Here is an 18,393-nt window from a genome sequence, read left to right as displayed (position 1 = left end):
GGGGTTAAAGGAACAGGTTGTTCTTCTTCCTCATGTTCTTCTGTTCTATGCAAATTCTTTCCAGCAGAATTGGTGTGCAGAGCAAAATTTGAACTTGTGACCCTGTCTGTTCATAACTATGAATGTTCGCAACTTGAATGTTTGTAAGTAGGGTGGTGACTGTACTTAGCTCATGGATAATTTCAGTTAACTTTACTTCATTAATGCCATAATGACGTGAGACCTTCCATTACAGTAGTGATGCAAGACCCTCTGTAATTGGGGACATTGTCAAATGCCTTCTTATAATCAGGAAAAGATTTATGGAAGGGGGATGTCCAAATTCCATACACTGCTGCACAATATATTACTTAACATAAATATTTGATCTGTGCAACTTTTGCCTTTTTTAAAAAATGGTGGTTTATCTCTTAAGCTTTTTGTCAATTTCCCTCCAGCCTATTGAGGAGAAATCTTATGACCTAGGAATAGTAATGGGATGAGAGCTGGTGTTGTAGTTCAGATTAACTTGCTTCTGTGATAAAAGTATAGACTTGTGAGCCTTGGTCTTTAGTTGATTATGGAAAGGCATTTGGCAGCATCCACATAGAGTCCGACCTCATAAGTCCAGCACTCCGTGGTCTGGCAATTCCCATGATTGGCACTCTTTTAATCAGCCATCATTAGTTCTTGAGTGTCAATGAGGGTGCCGCACATCATTTCAGTCTTTGGATTTTTTTGGATTCTGGAAATGAAGCTTGCGCCATAAATACACAAGCACAGTTTATTTCCAGTGAAAACATTCTGTGAAACTAAAAAATATACAGCATACAAAAGAACCGATCTCTTGTGTCATGCGATCCTTAAAATTTTGTCCCAAAACATGATTTCATCATATACATCGCATATAGTGTGAGATGTATTTACAGTATATTATGCTAAGCTAGGCTTTCTATGCCTGTCTCAGTTAAGGTAGATACCGTTGACAATGCATATTATATCTGAGTTAGCTTTTAACTTATAAATAGGCCTAGAAGCATAGGTTCATTAGGTTAAATGCAAATCTTCTTACATTAAATCAGGCTTAACAGTCTTGTATCTTGTCTAAGAATTCATTACTCTTTCTTATAATTATTAACAACCACTTACTACATAGCATGTAGACACTGGCAAAAAGAACGACAAGTACTGACATAAACAGTCAAATCGAGAAACAGACATTTATTAAGGTTTGTGTTATAGTTGTCGACTTGTTAAAAATTTGCTAACTTTTATTGGTGACTTTCATAAATAAAAATAAAATGGAGAGGAAAGTGTTATGAAAGTAAGCCACTAAATTTATGGTTGTAGCTGTGGCTGAAGAAACAAATAATGCGCAGGCCACAAAACATTTTGGAAGAGGCAAAGGCAACATCTGATACAGGCATTCCCCCAATTGGGTACTGGTGCTGATCTCCGGTTATCGGCACCGATACCTGGTTAGTGCTGAAAATTGACGCTTTTCGGTTATCGGCGATTTTCGCTTATTGTCATGCTGTCAGAACGGAACCCCCGTCGATAACCGGTGACTGCCTGTACTGGTAAAATCACACTTTTACTTCATTTAATTTACTGCTTTTATAAATACAGTAAAGTAAGTTGCATTCTTAACCCTTTCTGGATGGAAACAATCATACGAGGTATAATAATAGCTCAGGTGAGGATCAGTATTTTACTCCTTACAGTTTGAACAGATTTTATGGGGAAAATGTTCAAATTACTTCAATAGGCCATAAATGATGTATAGAAACTCTTATGGCAACTATAATAGCTCAGTACAGGATAGAGGGTGATCATTTTGACTTGAGATTTCATGGTGGAATGTACTGCACATCCCCATCCCAGGACCTTTTTTTTTTGTATTTGCTCATAAATATACCCAGGGATTGCTGTTGATTTTAGTTCTTATCTTTTATGGTAGTGTGCAGTTATAATTGTACTAAAGTACAAAGAAATATTAGAAAAAGCATTTATACCTCACTAAAGGGTACTTCATTTTCCCATCTCATTATGTCTCTTAAATATTTCGCCATAAATATACTCAGAATTTGTTACTGATTTTAGTTCTCATCTGTTATGATATTGTGTGAGCTGTAATTATAATTTTACAAAATAAAATAAAAAGAATTATTAGAAAAAACATTTATAACTTGGTAAAGTTAGCATATTTTTACGACCGTCTTCAAAAAGAGTCCTTACACAGGGTTGGAAATATTCACTTTCAACTTTCCAGGGAAGGTAAAAAAAATTTTTAAGAATTTTTTATTTATACCATGTGCATATGCATATCTTCCTCTTTCCATTGATGTGTTTTTTTTTTAAATGGCCAATCTTAAAGTTTGCCTTGTCTAGGGGTGTGCTATTGTAGCCCAGCCTGTAAGGGTTAAACCCAGCTTTTATAATTTATGTAAAATACAAATATCTGACATGCGTTTCATTAAGCAATTAATGGCTGTGATGATGTCGGTACAGTGCAACCAGCTGATGATTTTAAGAAGTAAACATTACCAGAATGGAATTGGCACCTGATTGCTGTGCTCATAAATTATATAATAATATGACAATAATGCACGAAATGTAATTGCATACAGTATGTAAAACAATAGTTTTATTGAAATTATCATTACATATTCTTAATACAACTGTATTATTTGATTCTTGCATTGCAAATGTGGATGTGACAACCTAACCAGGGCCAATAGTTCTCTCTCTCTCTCTCTCTCTCTCTCTCTCTCTCTCTCTCTCTCTCTCTCTCTCTCTCTCTCACACACACACACACACACACACACACACACACACACTGTGCAGGTTTAAAGAAACAAAAGCAGCAGCTTTTTGTTTTTGTTGAAAACAAAAGCCAGAAAAGTTTGAAGTGCTGGAAAACATTGAAAGGTGCCAGGTGATCAGAATTTGGCAGTGCTTATAAAGTGGTTTGAGCTCCGATGTAATGAAGGTGTAATCATTTCTGGGTAGATGCTAATGGAGCATGCCAGAATTTTCATAAGGAACCAAACCTATTGAATGACGGTGATTATTCAGAAGCGTTGCTCTACTTTTGATAACAGCAATATATATATAGAATGAGCTAGCAAGACTTTATTTACATAGTGGCTTTTTTAGGGGAGATTTCTGTTATCTGGGATTTTCTGTGGTCCGCCAGTGGCCTGGTCCCAAGGGTGCAGGGATAGAGAGGTCAGACTGTACCAGTATTATGGAAGGTCTTGGTTACTATGGTAATGGTAGGTTTTGCATCACTATGGTGATGAAAGATCTTGCTTCACTAAGGTATTACAGTTAGATATGTAAGGTTAATTGAAATTATCCATGAAAAAAGTAAGTGCAAAGTTAATGTTGATCAGATTTTGTCAAGTGAATTTGGAGTAAATATGCTATGTCCCAAGGAATGTTAATTCACCTTTGGTGTTCTCCATTCTCAAAGATTTTATAATGAATAAAGATGTTGGAGATGGAAGAGAAGGTTTAGAGTGAAGTGATACTAGAAAGTTGACAGACTTGCACTCTGAAGATCATGCAGGTTTTATATCTCCAGAAGATTTACATAGCCTGTTTAAGGAATTGCATCATATAGCTAAAGTGTTGGAACTCAAAAAATATAATAAAATCAAGAGGTAACAAGAACAAAGTGCAAAATTACATTAGATGGAGAGAATTAATAAGTTTGAATCATTCAAATATATAGAAACAATAACAGTTTATACTATAGAGGTTCTCATGAGTTTGAATTTAGTGAAAGACTAAAGAAGACAAATCAGACAACTGTCAGGCTTAATAAGAAGTGAGAATCGAATAGACTACAGTTGCATATGCAGGTAAGATTTTACTTGAGTGTAGTACAATCTGCAGTATATTGCCATGTATATGGACTTGAATTTTTCATGACAATGAAACTATATTCAAAATTTGGTTATTTTTGAGACTTAGGCTTTAAGAATACAGGCAGTCCCCAGTTTACGATGGGGGTTCTGTTTTTACGCTGCGTCGTAAACCGAAAATTGTCGTAAACCGAAAAAGCGTCGAAAATCGTCAAAAATCCTAAGAAAATCTTACTTTTAATGCTTTGGGTGTATTGAAAATGATGTAAACTACATTTTTATTGAGTTTTTCATCAAAAAAACCTTAAAATTTTTATTATTCTGCTGTTTTGGAGCCATATTTCTTCTGTCGGATTGGTGTACGACGCGTCGTAACCCCGGAACATGCGTTGTAAACCGGGAAATAATTTCTGATGAATATATTTGAAAAGCGTCGTAACCTCGGAACGTCGTAAGCCGGGCCCATCGTAAACCTGGGACTGCCAGTACTAGGAGTCAGATGGCAGGATCAAGTGAGAAATGACACCATAATGGAAATTACAGAAATTGCCTGTAGGTGATATAAAGATGAAAAGGAGGTGGAGGTGGCTTCGGCATGTCCCTACATAACTCTTGGGGTAATAGTACATGATGTTGTGCCCAGCTGAATAGTTTTAAGACCCAGACTTACTTAGATGAGAAATATGAGAAGGGAGGCTGGAGATGAGTGGAGATTTGTGGAAGATAAACTCCGAGAAGATACGAGTGGCAGACTTTCACAGGGGTTAGAGGTGCTGGTGATGGTGATAAGGGCTCATAGTTTAGTGTTAGTTTTTACAGCTTGGTTGACTCTTCATTTATTATAATAAATTAGTTGAATAAGACCACGGAGTTGCCTGTATTTTTTCCCATATCTGGCCATGCATGCATAAGGAAAAGTAAATGGTTTGTGACTATGAAACAGGAAATATTCCAGATATTGCTTCTCTTAATTTTCAACTACTGTAAGAAGTTTTATTTCTATTATTTTTCAGGTGGTAACTAATGCTGACCATTTGCAAGGACTCCTAACTGTTGTATTTAGAGTGCTTCTTCATGCTGTAGCATCAAACCAGTCGACGCTGACTCTTACAAATATGTTCAATACTCAGCGTTCGCTGGTAGCCAAGGTAATAATTTTTCAAAATTATATAATTAGCAAGGTTTTATTTAAAATCTTTTGCTTTGGGTCATCCTTTGTTAGGGACACTTTTAACTCTGATATTTGTGCTAGGTGGTAAGTAAGTGGATTATACTCTATAACTTTTACAATATTTTGGTGAGTTTTTATAAGTTAATTTAAAATGTTACATTTCAATTTATCTTTCTCCAAATTTCTTATTTTACTGAATTTTACTTTCAAATTTTTGTATTTGGAAGGGTAAAGCAGTTACTGATGAGGTGTCCTAGGGTGATACATCACAACACTCGGCAGTCAGCCTGGATTTTGGGTTAAACTTCTTTACCTACCTCATAAATTAGAATTCAGGCTTTATATGTTTGATAAACTTGAGATGAACAAATTCAGTTCTCTAACAAACATTTTTTCTTACAAAATCGATAGTCATACAAAAATCCAATGTCCCATGCCCTTATTCTTTCTGGATCACATACCTTTTCAGTGCAACACTGAGATGAATAGTTACTATGTAACAGTGAGTGCCTGCAAGAACAGTTGCTTCTATTTATTTTCTTGCTTATGTCTTCAAGACATCAGAATATTCATGTTAGTGGGGGACATTAGGACTGCAAGTGCAACTGAGGGCTCCATGTACTTGATGAGTTAATTTAAAAATATGTTTTATTTTTTAAGATCTTGACTTTGTGAATTAGTTTTCAGTTATTTTGACAGATGTATTAAACATTTAACTAGAAATAAAGATTAGATGTCTACAGTTTATTTTTGGAAGCCATGAAATCACATAGAAGCATTTTTAAAGTTCTGCTTTTATGAGTGGTTGGATGATACAAGTCTTTATCAAATATTTAACTTTCAATTGTCTTTTGTTCCTTTTTATTTTACTATTTTTTTTTTTATTTACAGTTCCCTGGGTTGCTTTTTGATGAGGAAACTGAGCAGTGTGCTGATTTGTGTTTACAACTTTTGAAGCATTGCTCTTCTTGTATATGCACAATACGGTCTCATGCTGCTGCTTCATTATACCTCCTCATGAGACATAATTTTGAGATTGGAAATGTAAGTTTTAGATTGAAGTTCATGTTATATTTTTTCTGCTTTGTAATATTCAAGTCGGGGTAATTTTCTGTGATTTATGCAATTAGATATGGTTCTCAGTGATTTTATACAGGTATTTTTGAATTTGTGTTGCATTTTTAAGTATCTAAGATGTAATTTTTTTTATTTAAAGAACTTTGCAAGAGTAAAGATGCAAGTGACAATGTCGTTAAGCTCGTTAGTTGGCACTTCACAAACGTTTAATGAGGCCTACTTAAGGAGATCTCTCAAAACAATTTTGACTTATGCTGAGGAGGATGCTGATCTTCAGGACACTTCTTTCCCTGAACAGGTATAGTAGTATTTTTGTGAGTTTGGATTGTATTGTATTATCACTTTTCATCTAAATGAATTCTTGCTACATTCGACATTGATGGAAAAATGCATAATTGAGGTTTTTAAATTTACACTTAGTCATCGCTATTCATAGAAGTAAAGTAAAGCGAATGGAGAGGTTTCAGCTTTTGGTTTTTAAGTCATGGTTCCATGTGACTTTATTTACAAAAGATTGTTGTTATATTACTCAGTGTAAAAAGATTGATATGTAAATTGTATGTTAGTATTTCCCAGAAAATAGATTGCATGCGTATACATCAGGAAAATATTAATTCCATTAACTCCAGTGACTTAAAGAAAATTCTTTCAAAAGATAAGGTGTCTGAACTAATCTGTTGTAAATGCATGTTCTTACCATTACAAAATGGAAAATTTTCTTACATGATTTGCCTTGGTGCCAATCATGTAAGTCTTAATGGACTCAGAGGGCTGTGTTAGTAAATGATCATTACTGCAAAGGTCTTTGTTAAGCTATCATTTGACTCAACCAGTGCAATTTGAATATGACTTACTGACTGATAACACATCAGTGGATCCTTCGGTTCTTATCACAAATAATTGACAATGCCAAAATTAGCTGTTCATTAGATATACAGGCAGTCCCCAGTTATCGTCGGCCTCTGTTATGGGAGGTCAGGTTTTACGGCACTTGTCTATCGATGACAATAACTGGATTTTCGGCGCCGATCTCTGCTTATCAGCGCTGATCCCCGGTTATTGGCACCGATATCCAATTATCGGCGCAGATATCCAATTATCGGTGCCAGTAAGTGCTGTTATCTCCAATTTTCACTTATCGACAATTTTTTGTTATCTTCACATAATCGGGGATGGAACCGTGGCCACCAAGAGATTAAGGCCTGGTCAATGGTCTGTGACCGTAGAGGTTAGAGGCCATGGTCGCGCGGTTCCTTACCCTTTCCTCCCAGAGATAAGCGGAAAACAGTGAAGTAGCGCATTCAGTTTGTTATTCCAACAATTAATAACAAAGTCTATGATGAAAACTTCAATAAAAAGAGGGAAGTAAAACATCTGTAATAATTAAATAACTATGTACTCAGTAAAGAGATACCCAGGTTATGAATAGATAATGAAAGGAAACAGCAAGATTCTATGTAAATGCTTATTATTGAAACTAATAATAATAATAATAACTAATACTAGAAATTATAGTAATGATCATAATAATAATGATGTTGATAACACTAATTATAATAATGATAAAGATAAATAAAAGGACAAATAACTAGATTTATGTAAATTAATTTGTTAATGTTTCCAGCTTTCTTTTTTTACATTCAGTTCTGTTAAAAGCCAGTGATTCATTTTCTCTTCGACAAAAATTATTCAAAGGGGAATTTATTGCAGCCCATACAAGCATATTTTCTATTTTTTCTGTGATGTGACTGACCTGCGTCACAAGTATCAATAGAAAATCCAGCATCATCATTAACAATAGCTTTAATGTCACTGCTAATGCCACATTATTTACATCTATAGCCAAGTTTTCCTGCACATTTTGTTTCATTTCATTCCATTTACTCTCGTCAAACTGAGATAATTTAACAGGCTTTCCATCCAAAGATAACTCTTGTTTTAGCAAGGAAATCATTCTGAGTTTTTTCTCGACTCAAAAATCTGCCTTACAGATATATTATAATTACCACCTGACATTTGACGATATTTGCTAAATCTTGCTTCCAAGTTATCGGTCTGAAATTTTCCTGGTAAGATATAATCCATTTTTAACTCTGAAGTGCAGCACTCTGTTATTCCAATCATTGCTTGTGTTGTGTGCTTTATGGCTGTGAACGTCTCTCTTGTTAGGTTTCCTTTACCTGTTTTAATATCATCCTAAACTTGTAGTCATAAGTCAAAGTTTTTGAGGAATTCGTATTTTTTATCTCCATCTTCATTAGTTAGGGGTGTGGAGTACGGATTATTCAGTCTTTTACCTTTGAACTTTGACTTCACATTCATTATTGTCCACCAAGTATGAATTACTTTAAATATAATGGGCTACTTCAGCGGAAAATGGCAAGAAGTTTTCCTTTCCAAATGATAAAAGTGTTTCAATAACATATTCATTGAAAATTTTCAGAACCAGATCAACGTTTTGTTTTTCAAGATTTGACGGCCACAAAGCTTTCTGTGTTAAACCATATGAATGTTTCAAAAGGGATTTTGCCTCTAAAGATCTTTAGTACAGCTTTTGCAAGGTAATTAATGGGGCATAATATATTTCAATATCATTTTCATAATAATGGCCTGTAAAAGAAAATTTTGGAAATCTCATTGTTTTCTCATTACTATCTTTTTGTCCAAACCAGTTATTTCTGAGGCATTTAAAAATATGGACCGAATCAAACAGAAAGAAAAGTGGTCGACTTATTTGGAGAGGGTGTGGGTATACTATGGATAATTTAGGTGGATTAGCAGAAAATGACATCGCTTTACTATTGATAACATTATTGTCAGTTATGACTACAAGTACAGTGAAACCAATGTTTTCTAAACCTACTATAACCTTCCTTATTATAGCATGCAATGTTTCAGCTTTGATACATTTTGTGGGTATGATGTGTACAACATCCTTAAACGTTGACTTGATGCTGTTCAACATAAAAACCATTGCGCTGGTTGCTGCTGCACAGCTGTCAAAAGCCGAGCCCACAATGCTACCCCCTTTATAATCTAAATACACCTTTAAATGAATTTCGTCCAACAAGAGATTCACAGTTTTATCGTTAGGTGAAAGGGATTTGAATTTTTGTTTAATATAGGCAAGAAAATTTTCATCATGTTGTTCAGTGGATGGACTGAAGTTTTTTGAAACTAAAACCCTTTTGACTGTCGAAAAACTAGGGAGGATTACATAACTACTATCTCTCAACAGTCTGTACCCTTGAGGAGAACAGTTATACAGCAGTGATGAAAATATTACAAATTCAGAAGAATATTCTAGCCTTTTAAGGGTCATCAAATGCAACTGCTCACATATGAATGTGATTGCTGAGAAAAATTTCTAGTCCTCGTTACAAATGTTTCTCAATAATGAAATGACCAACTGCAACACAAGGATTACGTTAAGAGAATCTTTTGAATTTTGCTCTACATCAACAGCCTTAAGTTTATCCAGTACCTGTTCTAACTCAATAACGTTATTAACCTGAGAAGGAACTTTATAATCTCCTAGCCTTTTAACTTCGACACCTTTAGCAAACACTCTGACTGAACAATCAGCATTTATAATCAACGACAAGGGTATATGATGTTCAGGGGGATCCAAAATCCTACAGATGTTTACATAACCTTCTCGTTTTACTACTGTCCAGTATGGTGTGTCTAGAAAGTCTAATTTTTTTTTATATGAGTTCTTGTATGTTTTTGAAAGATTTCTCCTCTTTGAATCGATTATGGGTTGCAATGCTGTTCGCCATTGCAGTTTGTAAATGTCTTTCATCAAGCCTGGCTCTCTTCGATTCTGGAGTTTCTCTTAGGTGGGCAGCAGAGGAAAGATATGAAGGGCAATTTGGTAAGAGCAATGGTACGGCACCAGGACGTAATCGAGGTTTTGAAAATCTTGCAGTGACTTTCTTCCCCGTCTTTTCATCAAAATGCGAAGTTTCCCAAATGATGTCCCCGGACTGGAAATGCATCTCGCACACCTACAAAGAAATATACTGCATTTCAACAAATGTCCGGTTACATCATTCATGCTCAATAAAAAAAAATGTTTCATGTGTCTATTTCATAAACTGTAAAAGCATAAGTATAGCAAAAGATTTTGAAACACATACACATAAATACACACACACACATCGTACAAACCTTGAACGTTCAATATTTGAAATAAGCATTAGTATTTGATATGGTTCCCGCTTATTTTTATTGCAACAGTCTGTGTTTTCTTCACTGATATGACGTAGCATTGTGATTGTTTTAGAAAGATTAGAATTGTCCGATAAACAAGATTCATTTAAGTAGATCAAAAGCAATAAGTTAACATTGTTTATGCTATGTATATCTAATCGGTTTTTCTGTAAGTTTCTTTTTTTTTTTAAATATGTTGACAATGAAAACTAATGTCACTAGGAACCCACTGTACGAAATTTAATTATTTCTGATGAAAGGTGTCTTACAATGTAGGTTCCATTATACTGACTTAACAAATAGATGCTAGCACACGCACATGCATCAGTATTCAGCCATACACAGGTATGAACGTACACACACACGCTACAGTATACAGTATAGCAATCGTAAATGACTTACTCTGCTGTGTGGGGTTGGTATGAATCCTCTTCTGATAGCAAGGAGCCATCTCCGCCGAAGTTCTTCATCATTTGGAAATGTAAAAGAATGTTTTTTTTCAGAATTTTTATAGTTCCCACGACACCTTGGCACACCATTGTTTTCTTCACAGTTATTACTAAAATCACGCATTTAATTCGTCGGAAAAGTGTAGCTCTTTCCCTCACCAAGGTACGACCTAAACTGACCTTGAGGCCGTTTACAACTTCACCTGCCAAGACCTTTGGCCTCTAAGTCCTGACGTCGATTAAGATGTCTGGGTGATTCACCAGGCCTTCAATCTCTCAGTGGCCACGATGGAACCCCCGCCAATAACCAGGGACTCAGTGTGCTGTATTGTTAACCTTGATTACCTATTTTACCGTGAAATGCATTAGCATACCTAAGTGAGTAAAAAGAAAAGACAGGGAAGTAAAGTTATTTTATTTGAGTTTGGTGTTCAGAAACTGAAGGTAACTATATGAAGTAATGACATTTATTTTTAAGATTTTAAAGATTTTTATAACGTTAAGCTTATGCATCTTGGAATGTTCAGCCTTACCAGGTTTCTAAAATGACAAAGTTTATGTGCAATAAACTTACTGCACACTGCTTCTGCCATAATACTCATTAATAGTAGAAGAACTGAGAGGAAAATGGTGGTGTCCTTAATCCTTTCAGAGTAAAACCAGATTGATAAGTTTATTATTATTATTATTATTATTATTATTATTATTATTATTATTGTTGTTTTGTTGTTTGAAGGAAGACTCTATTTCAAGCAGGTCTTATTGAAAAGGATGGCTGTATTTTGCAAATTTATCTTATACAGGGTCTTTTCTATTTTCGTTATAAGTCACTTTTCAGGCTCAGCATTGTTGGTCAGCAGCTGGCCAATATTCATATCGGAAAAGTACAGTGTGCGATACGGGAAGTATTTTTATTGAAATATTAATTAAAAAATCCGTAGATTTCTTTGTGGTCTTGTTCGGTGGTCTGGATTCTGGATTCTTTTTCTATTCCAGGTTGTGGTACCATTGACATGTTTTGACCAGCTTGATGGTCATCCTCTGGATGTGGTTGAGAAGGATCTGGAGAAACAAGGAACTCGGGTTTTTACTTATAACGGGATCTTGATCAGTGCTGAATTATGATTGGCTGCCCAGGGCAGGTCATCTCGGGCAGAGCCAGTTCTCCCGTTGAAGTTTGGGACTCGTCTTGCGTGCGAGAGGCATTGTAGTGCTGGGGATGAATGGGAGAATTTCGATCCTCAGATACAGAATTTTGATTCACTCTCTTGCTATGGGCGTCACTCTGTGCAGGTCTCCTGGTGGCCGTGGGAGGAGAAGGGTTTCCTGCATAATGTTGAGGGTTGGTTTCTCCTTCTCAATGTGCAAGGCTTCCAGGAGGTGCAGGCACCAGTGGTCTGTAGTTTGATTAGTTATTTTTATATTCGGGATTATGTCTTTTCTTGTGATTCTCTGGATATTGGCAGTCCTGGCATGGTTAAAGATGGCTCCATCTTGGGCATGGCAGGAAATCCTCCTTGAGAAATGCATGGTGGTCATACTGGTGTATGAACCGAGGTATCCTTGGACAGGGCATGAGTACTGGTAGCTCATTTTGGTTTTCTTCAAGGGGTCTTGTTGAGGGCGGCTGGATTGTTACGCATCACCAGGCTGCTCATCTTTTTGCTTTTGTAGTAAATGACCAGGTGAGTTTTCTTATTAGGGTCAGCGGAGCAGACATTATCCTCAGTGATGTTCTTGAGGGCACGTTCATCTTCTTTATATTTTTTATGGAATTGTCCTTTAGAGAAGAGTTGTATGCGTTCAGGGACATTGGGGCGAGGTTCCTGCTCGTACCATTTATCGATGTTCATCTTGATAGACTCTTCTATATTCCAGCTTGGATGTCCATTGTCAACGAGGGTCTGGGCTACACGTTCCATTTCTTCATGTGTGTCAATCCAGGAGGAGCAGTGCGAGAAGGCCCTCCTGATGTAGGCGCTGATGGTGGAGCGCTTATACCTCTCGGGGCACTCACTCACTCCATTCATACACGTGCCCAGGTTTATTGGCTTCGTGTAGACCTTCATAGAGAATAATCCTTCCCTCTGCTCAACAAGGACGTGAAGGAAGGGGAAGCAATGATGTTGGCTACGTTCGAGGGTGAAACTGAGTCAGTTTGGTTGTGAAAAGCATGCCTTAGGTTCTCGATTTCCTCTTGCGAATTGGCGCTGACAAAGGTATCGTCGATGTAGTGCATATATCCTTGGCTAGTTGATGTTTTCGAAGACCCTTTGTTCCACAGTCCCCATATAGAAATTGGCGAAGAGGACTCCAAGGGGAGAACCCATTGCCACCCTGTTGATCTGGGAGTACATGTGGCCATGGTGGTTGGAGAAAGGGGCCTTTTGGTGCATATTTCCAGGAGGGCGCGGAGGGCATTCTCAGGGATGTTCAGGGATGGTGTGGTGGGGTCCCAATACACACGGTCCAAGATCATCTGGATGGTCTCATTGACAGGGAAGTTGGTGAAGAGGGATTCCACATCCATCGAAGCAATACATCCTCGGGGGGGCATCGCTCTTAGGGTCTCCTGGAACTCTGCTAATGACTTCAGGCTGTGGCTGTCCGGGACGCAAGGGGTCATGATGTCATTGAGCCTCTTGGCCAACTGGTACATCGGGGCAGGAATCTGACTGATGATGGGGTGCAGGAGGGTTACCTCGCTTGTGCATTTTGACATTCTTATAGATGTACCCCAGGTCATTGTCTCCCATGATTGGTGGTAGGTGAAGGGTGTTAGAGGCGACGTTGAAAGTCTCTATGATCCTGTTCGTCTCCCAACTGATGTCGTTGACAGGGTTCTTAGTAACTCTTCAAAATTCGGTGCTGTACGCCAGGATTTCGTGCAACTTCTGATGGTAGTCTCAGTGTTTATGAGGACAAATGTGGCAGTCTTGTTGGCCCTACAAACGATAATGTCCTCCCTCTCCCTCTACTGCTTTGTCACCTCCCTCAGGTCCTGGTCAATGATGTTACTCTTGTAGTTGCCCTGGTTAGCAAGGGCCTAAGCCAACAGGAGGGGTTGAAGGATGTTAGTCGTTTGGAGGTTGCCAAGGTCCTCTTGCTTCCAGATAGTATCCATGAGGTATTCAATCTCGAGGCGCTTGTCCAGGGGCCTCGGCCAGGTGATATAGTGGCAATTAAGGCCCATCTTCAGGATTTCATCTTCTTCAGGAGTCGGAGTATAAGTTGTAAAATTTATATATCCCTCTTTTTCTTGCAGGAGATGAAGCTTGCCCCTGTTGAGGACGATCAGCTTCTTGGTGATGGTTCTTTCTCATCCTCTTTTCCACATCTTTCTCCTTCAAGCGACGTAGGCACTCGATGGTGTCATTGCAGTGCTCTTGCCCTTGGAGGGTGTTGTTTGTTGCCCCATCATCTTCCGAGGCACTCAAAGGGGCTGCTTTAGGATTACTGCTGCGATGGGGGAAGTCCTCCCACTCGGAGTATAAGTTTTTCTTCTCAACGAGTGTCACCCTTTCTCTCTCCTTGGACGATAGCTGCCACTGTAGTAGAGTCCTCCTGAATCTTCTTGTGCCTGGTTCTTGCTGTGCGGCGGGGGTCATGCAGCCAAAAGGAAGTTTATGAAGGAAGTAGACCCGCTTTCAAACAGGTCTTATTGAAAAGGATGGCTGTATTTTGTGAATTTATCTTATACAGGATCATTTCTATTTTCCTTAAAATTTGCTTTTCAGGCTCAGCAGTGTTGGTCAGCAACTGGCAGATATTCATATTGGAAAAGGACAGTATGGGCTGTGGGAAGTGTTTTTATCGAAATATTCATTCAATCTCTGTATGGGCACTGTGGAACAAAGGGTCTTCAAAAACATCGACCAGCCAAGGATGTACATGGGCTGCATTGACAATACCTTCGCCAGCGCCAATTCTCAAGAAGAAATCGAGAACCTGAGGTGTGCTTTCCACAACCGTAGCTGCCTCAGTTTCATAATCAAAAGTAGCGAAGACCACTGCCTCCCCTTCCTTGACGTCCTTGTTGAGCAGAGGGAGGCTTTATTCTCTACGAAGGTCTACAGGAAGCCAATAAACCTGGACATGTGTATGAACAGAGTGAGCGAGTGCCCCAAGAGGTATAAGTGCTCCACCATCAGTGCTTACATCAGGAGGGCCCTCTCGCACTGCTCCTCCTGAAATGACACTTACGAAGAAATGGAACATGTAGTCCAGACCCTCGTCGACAATGGGCATCCAAACCATAATATAGAAGAGTATGTCAAGATGAACATCGGTAAATGGTACCAGCAGGAACCTCGCCCAATGTCTTGTAATGCATACAACTCTTCTATAAAGGACAGTTCCATAAAAAATATAAAGAAGATGAATGTGCCCTCAAGAACATCATCGAGGATAATGTCTGCCCTGCTGACCCTAATAAGAATGTTCATCTGGTCATTTACTACAAAAGCAAAAAGACAAGCAGCCTGGTGATGCGTAACAGTCCAGCCGCCCCTCAGCAAGACCCCTTGAAGAAAACCAGTGTTGTCTACCAGTACTCATGCCCCATCTGACAATGCCTCAGCTCATACATAGGTATGACCACCATACAGTTCTTGAAGAGGATTTCCTGCCATGCCCAAGATGGAGCCATCTTTAACCATGCCAGGACTGCCCATAACTTGCACCTCCTGGAGACCTGCACCGAGCAACCCCCATAGCGAGCGAGCGAATCAAAATTCTGCATCTGAGGATAGAAATTCTCCCATTTATCCCCAGCACTATAATGCCTCTCGCACACTAGACAAGCCCCAAACATCAACACAGGAGAACAGGCTCTGCCCAAGACGACCTACCCTGGGCAGCCAATCATAATTCAGCACCGATCAAGACCCCCTATGAATACCGACCCGAGCGCCTTGTTTCTCCAGATCCTTCTCAACCACGTCCAGAGGATGACCATCAAGCTGGTCGAAACGTGTCGACAGTACCACAATCTGAAATAAGAAAAGAATCCAGAATTCAAACCACCAAATGAGACCACGAAGAAATCTATAGATTTTTTAATTAATATTTCAATAAAAATACTTCCCTCATCCCACACTGTTCTTTTTCGATATGAATATTGGCCAGTTGCTGACCAACACTGCTGATCCTGAAAAGCAAATTTTAAGGAAAATAGAAACGATCCTGTATAAGATAAATTCACAAAATATGCCATCCTTTTCAGTAAGACCTGTTTGAAAGAAGGTCTAATTCCTTCATATAATTCCCTTCGGCTACATGACCCTGCTGCACAGTGAGAACCAGGCACAAGAAGCTTCAGGAGGACTCTACTGCAGCGGCAGCTGTCATCCAAGGAGATAGAAAGGGCGACGCTCGTCGAGGAGAAGAAAAACTTGTACTCCGAGTGGGAGGACCTCCCCCATCGCAGCAGCAACCCTGAAGCAGCCCCTTTGAGTGCCTCAGAAGAGGATGGAGCAACAAACAACACCCTCCAAGGGCAAGAGCACTGCAATGACATCATCGAGTGCCTACATCACTTGGAGGAGAAAGATGTGGAAAAGCAGGTGAGAACCATCACCAAGAAGCTGACTGCCCTCAACGGGGGCAAGCTACGTCTCCTGCAAGAAAAAGAGGGCATATAAATCTTACAACCTATACTCCGACTCCTGAAGAAGATGAAATCCTGAAGATGGGCCTTAATTGCCACTATATCACCTGGCTGAGGCCCCTGGACAAGAGCCTTGAGATCGAATATCTCAACGACTGATGCCCATCAAACCCTCCTGTTGGCTGAGGCCCTTACTGACTGGGGGGACTACAAGAGTAACATCATTGGCCAGCACCTGAGGGAGGCGGCAAAGCATTGAGGGAGAGGGAGGACATCACCGTTTGTAGGGCCAGCGAGACTGCTGCATTTGTCTTCATAAACACCAAAGACTTACATCAGAAGTTGGACGAAATCCTGGCAGACGGCACCAATTTTCTAAGAATTACTAAGAACCCTGTCGACGAGATCAGGTGGGAGGTGAACAGGATCATAGAGATGGTCACCGCCGCCTCTAATGCCCTTCACCTACCACCAGTCACAGGAGACTATGGCCTAGGGTACATCTATAAGAATGTCAAAATGCACAAAAGTATATCTTAGTTTAACCAGACCACTGGGCTGATTAACAGCTCTCCTAGGGCTGGCCTGAAGGATTAGAACTATTTTACGTGACTAAGAACCAATTGGTTACCTAGCAACGAGACCTACAGCATATTGTGGAATCCGAACCACATTATAGCGAGAAATGAATTTCTATCACCAGAAATAAATTCCTCTTATTCTTCATTTGCTGGTCGGAGATTCGAACTCACGGCCAGCAGAGTGCTAGCTGAGAACGGAACCCACTCGCCCAATGAGGAACTAACCCTCCTGCTCCCCATCATTAGTCAGATTCCTGCCCCAACGTACCAGTTGGCCAAGAGGCTCAATGCCATCCTAATCGCTTACGTCCTGGATAGCCTCAGCCTGAAGTTGTCAGCAGACTTCCTGGAGACCCTAAGGGCGATGCTCCCTTGGAGGATGTATTGCTGCAATGGATGTGGAGTCCCTCTTCACCAACATCCTTGTCAATGGGACCATCCAGATGATCTTGGACTGTGTGTATTATATAGGGAACCCACCACCCCATCCCTGAACATCCGTGAGCATGTCCGCCATGCCCTCCTGGAAATATGCACCAAAAGGCCCCTTTCTCCAACCACTTTGGCCATATGTACACCCAGATTGACGGGGTGGTGATGGGTTCTCCCCTTGGAGTCCTCTTCGCCAATTTCTATATGGGTGCTGTGGAACAGAGGGTCTTTGAAAACATCGACCAGCCAAGGATGTATGTGCGCTACATTGATGATACCTTTGTCAGTGCCAATTTGCAAGAAGAAATCGAGAACCTGAGGTGTGCTTTCCACAACCGTAACTGCCTCAATTTCATCATCAAACGTAGTGAAGACCGCTGCCTCCCCTTCCTTGACGTCCTTGTTGAGCAGAGGGAGGCCTTATTCTCTACAAAGGTCTCCATGAAGCCAGCGAACCTGAGTATGTGTGTGAATGGAGTGAGCGAGTGCCCCAAGAGATATAAGGTCCCCACCATCAGTGCCTACGTCAGGAGGACCCTCTCGCACTGCTCCCGGAATGACACACATGAAGAAATGGAACTACATGTGTAGCCCAGACCCTCGTCGACAGTGGACATCCAAACTGGAATATAGAAGAGTCTATCAAGACAAGCATTGATAGATGTTACTGGCAGTAACCTCACCCCAATGTCCCTGAATGCATAGAGCTCTTCTCTAAAGGACAATTCCATAAAAAATATAAAGAAGATGAACGTGCCCTCAAGAACATCATTGAGAATAATGTCTGCTCCGCTGACCCTAATAAGAAAACTCACCTGGTCATTTACTACAAAAGCAAAAAGACGAGCAGCCTGGTGATGTGTAACAATCCAGCCACCCTCAGCAAGACCCCTTGAAGAAAACCAAAATGATCTACCGGTACTCGTGCTCCGTCCAAGGATACCTTGGCTCAAATCGGTATGAACCAACATGCATTTTTCGAAGAGGATATCCTGCCATGACCAAGAGG

The 18,393-nt window shown here is 39.6% G+C and overlaps 1 protein-coding gene across 36 annotated transcripts in view; it reads left to right on the top strand.

Annotated features, from left to right (window-relative positions):
• Zir (Zizimin-related) overlaps positions 1 to 18,393 on the top strand; it is a 582,703-nt gene that overhangs the window by 428,947 nt on the left and 135,363 nt on the right. For all 36 annotated transcript variants that reach the window (XR_010852045.1, XR_010852043.1, XR_010852042.1 and 33 more), the window contains 3 exons: positions 4,865 to 4,999; positions 5,914 to 6,066; positions 6,239 to 6,397. Coding sequence is in view for 14 of the 36 variants with exons in the window: in XM_067098450.1 (XP_066954551.1) it covers positions 4,865 to 4,999; positions 5,914 to 6,066; positions 6,239 to 6,397 (447 nt within the window). In the remaining 22 variants the exon portion in view is untranslated. The remainder of the gene's footprint in view (positions 1 to 4,864; positions 5,000 to 5,913; positions 6,067 to 6,238; positions 6,398 to 18,393) is intronic.

This window comes from Macrobrachium rosenbergii, chromosome 55 (assembly GCF_040412425.1).
Source record: "Macrobrachium rosenbergii isolate ZJJX-2024 chromosome 55, ASM4041242v1, whole genome shotgun sequence".
Lineage (NCBI taxonomy): Eukaryota > Metazoa > Arthropoda > Malacostraca > Decapoda > Palaemonidae > Macrobrachium > Macrobrachium rosenbergii.
This window is presented reverse-complemented; position numbering and strand designations above follow the sequence as displayed.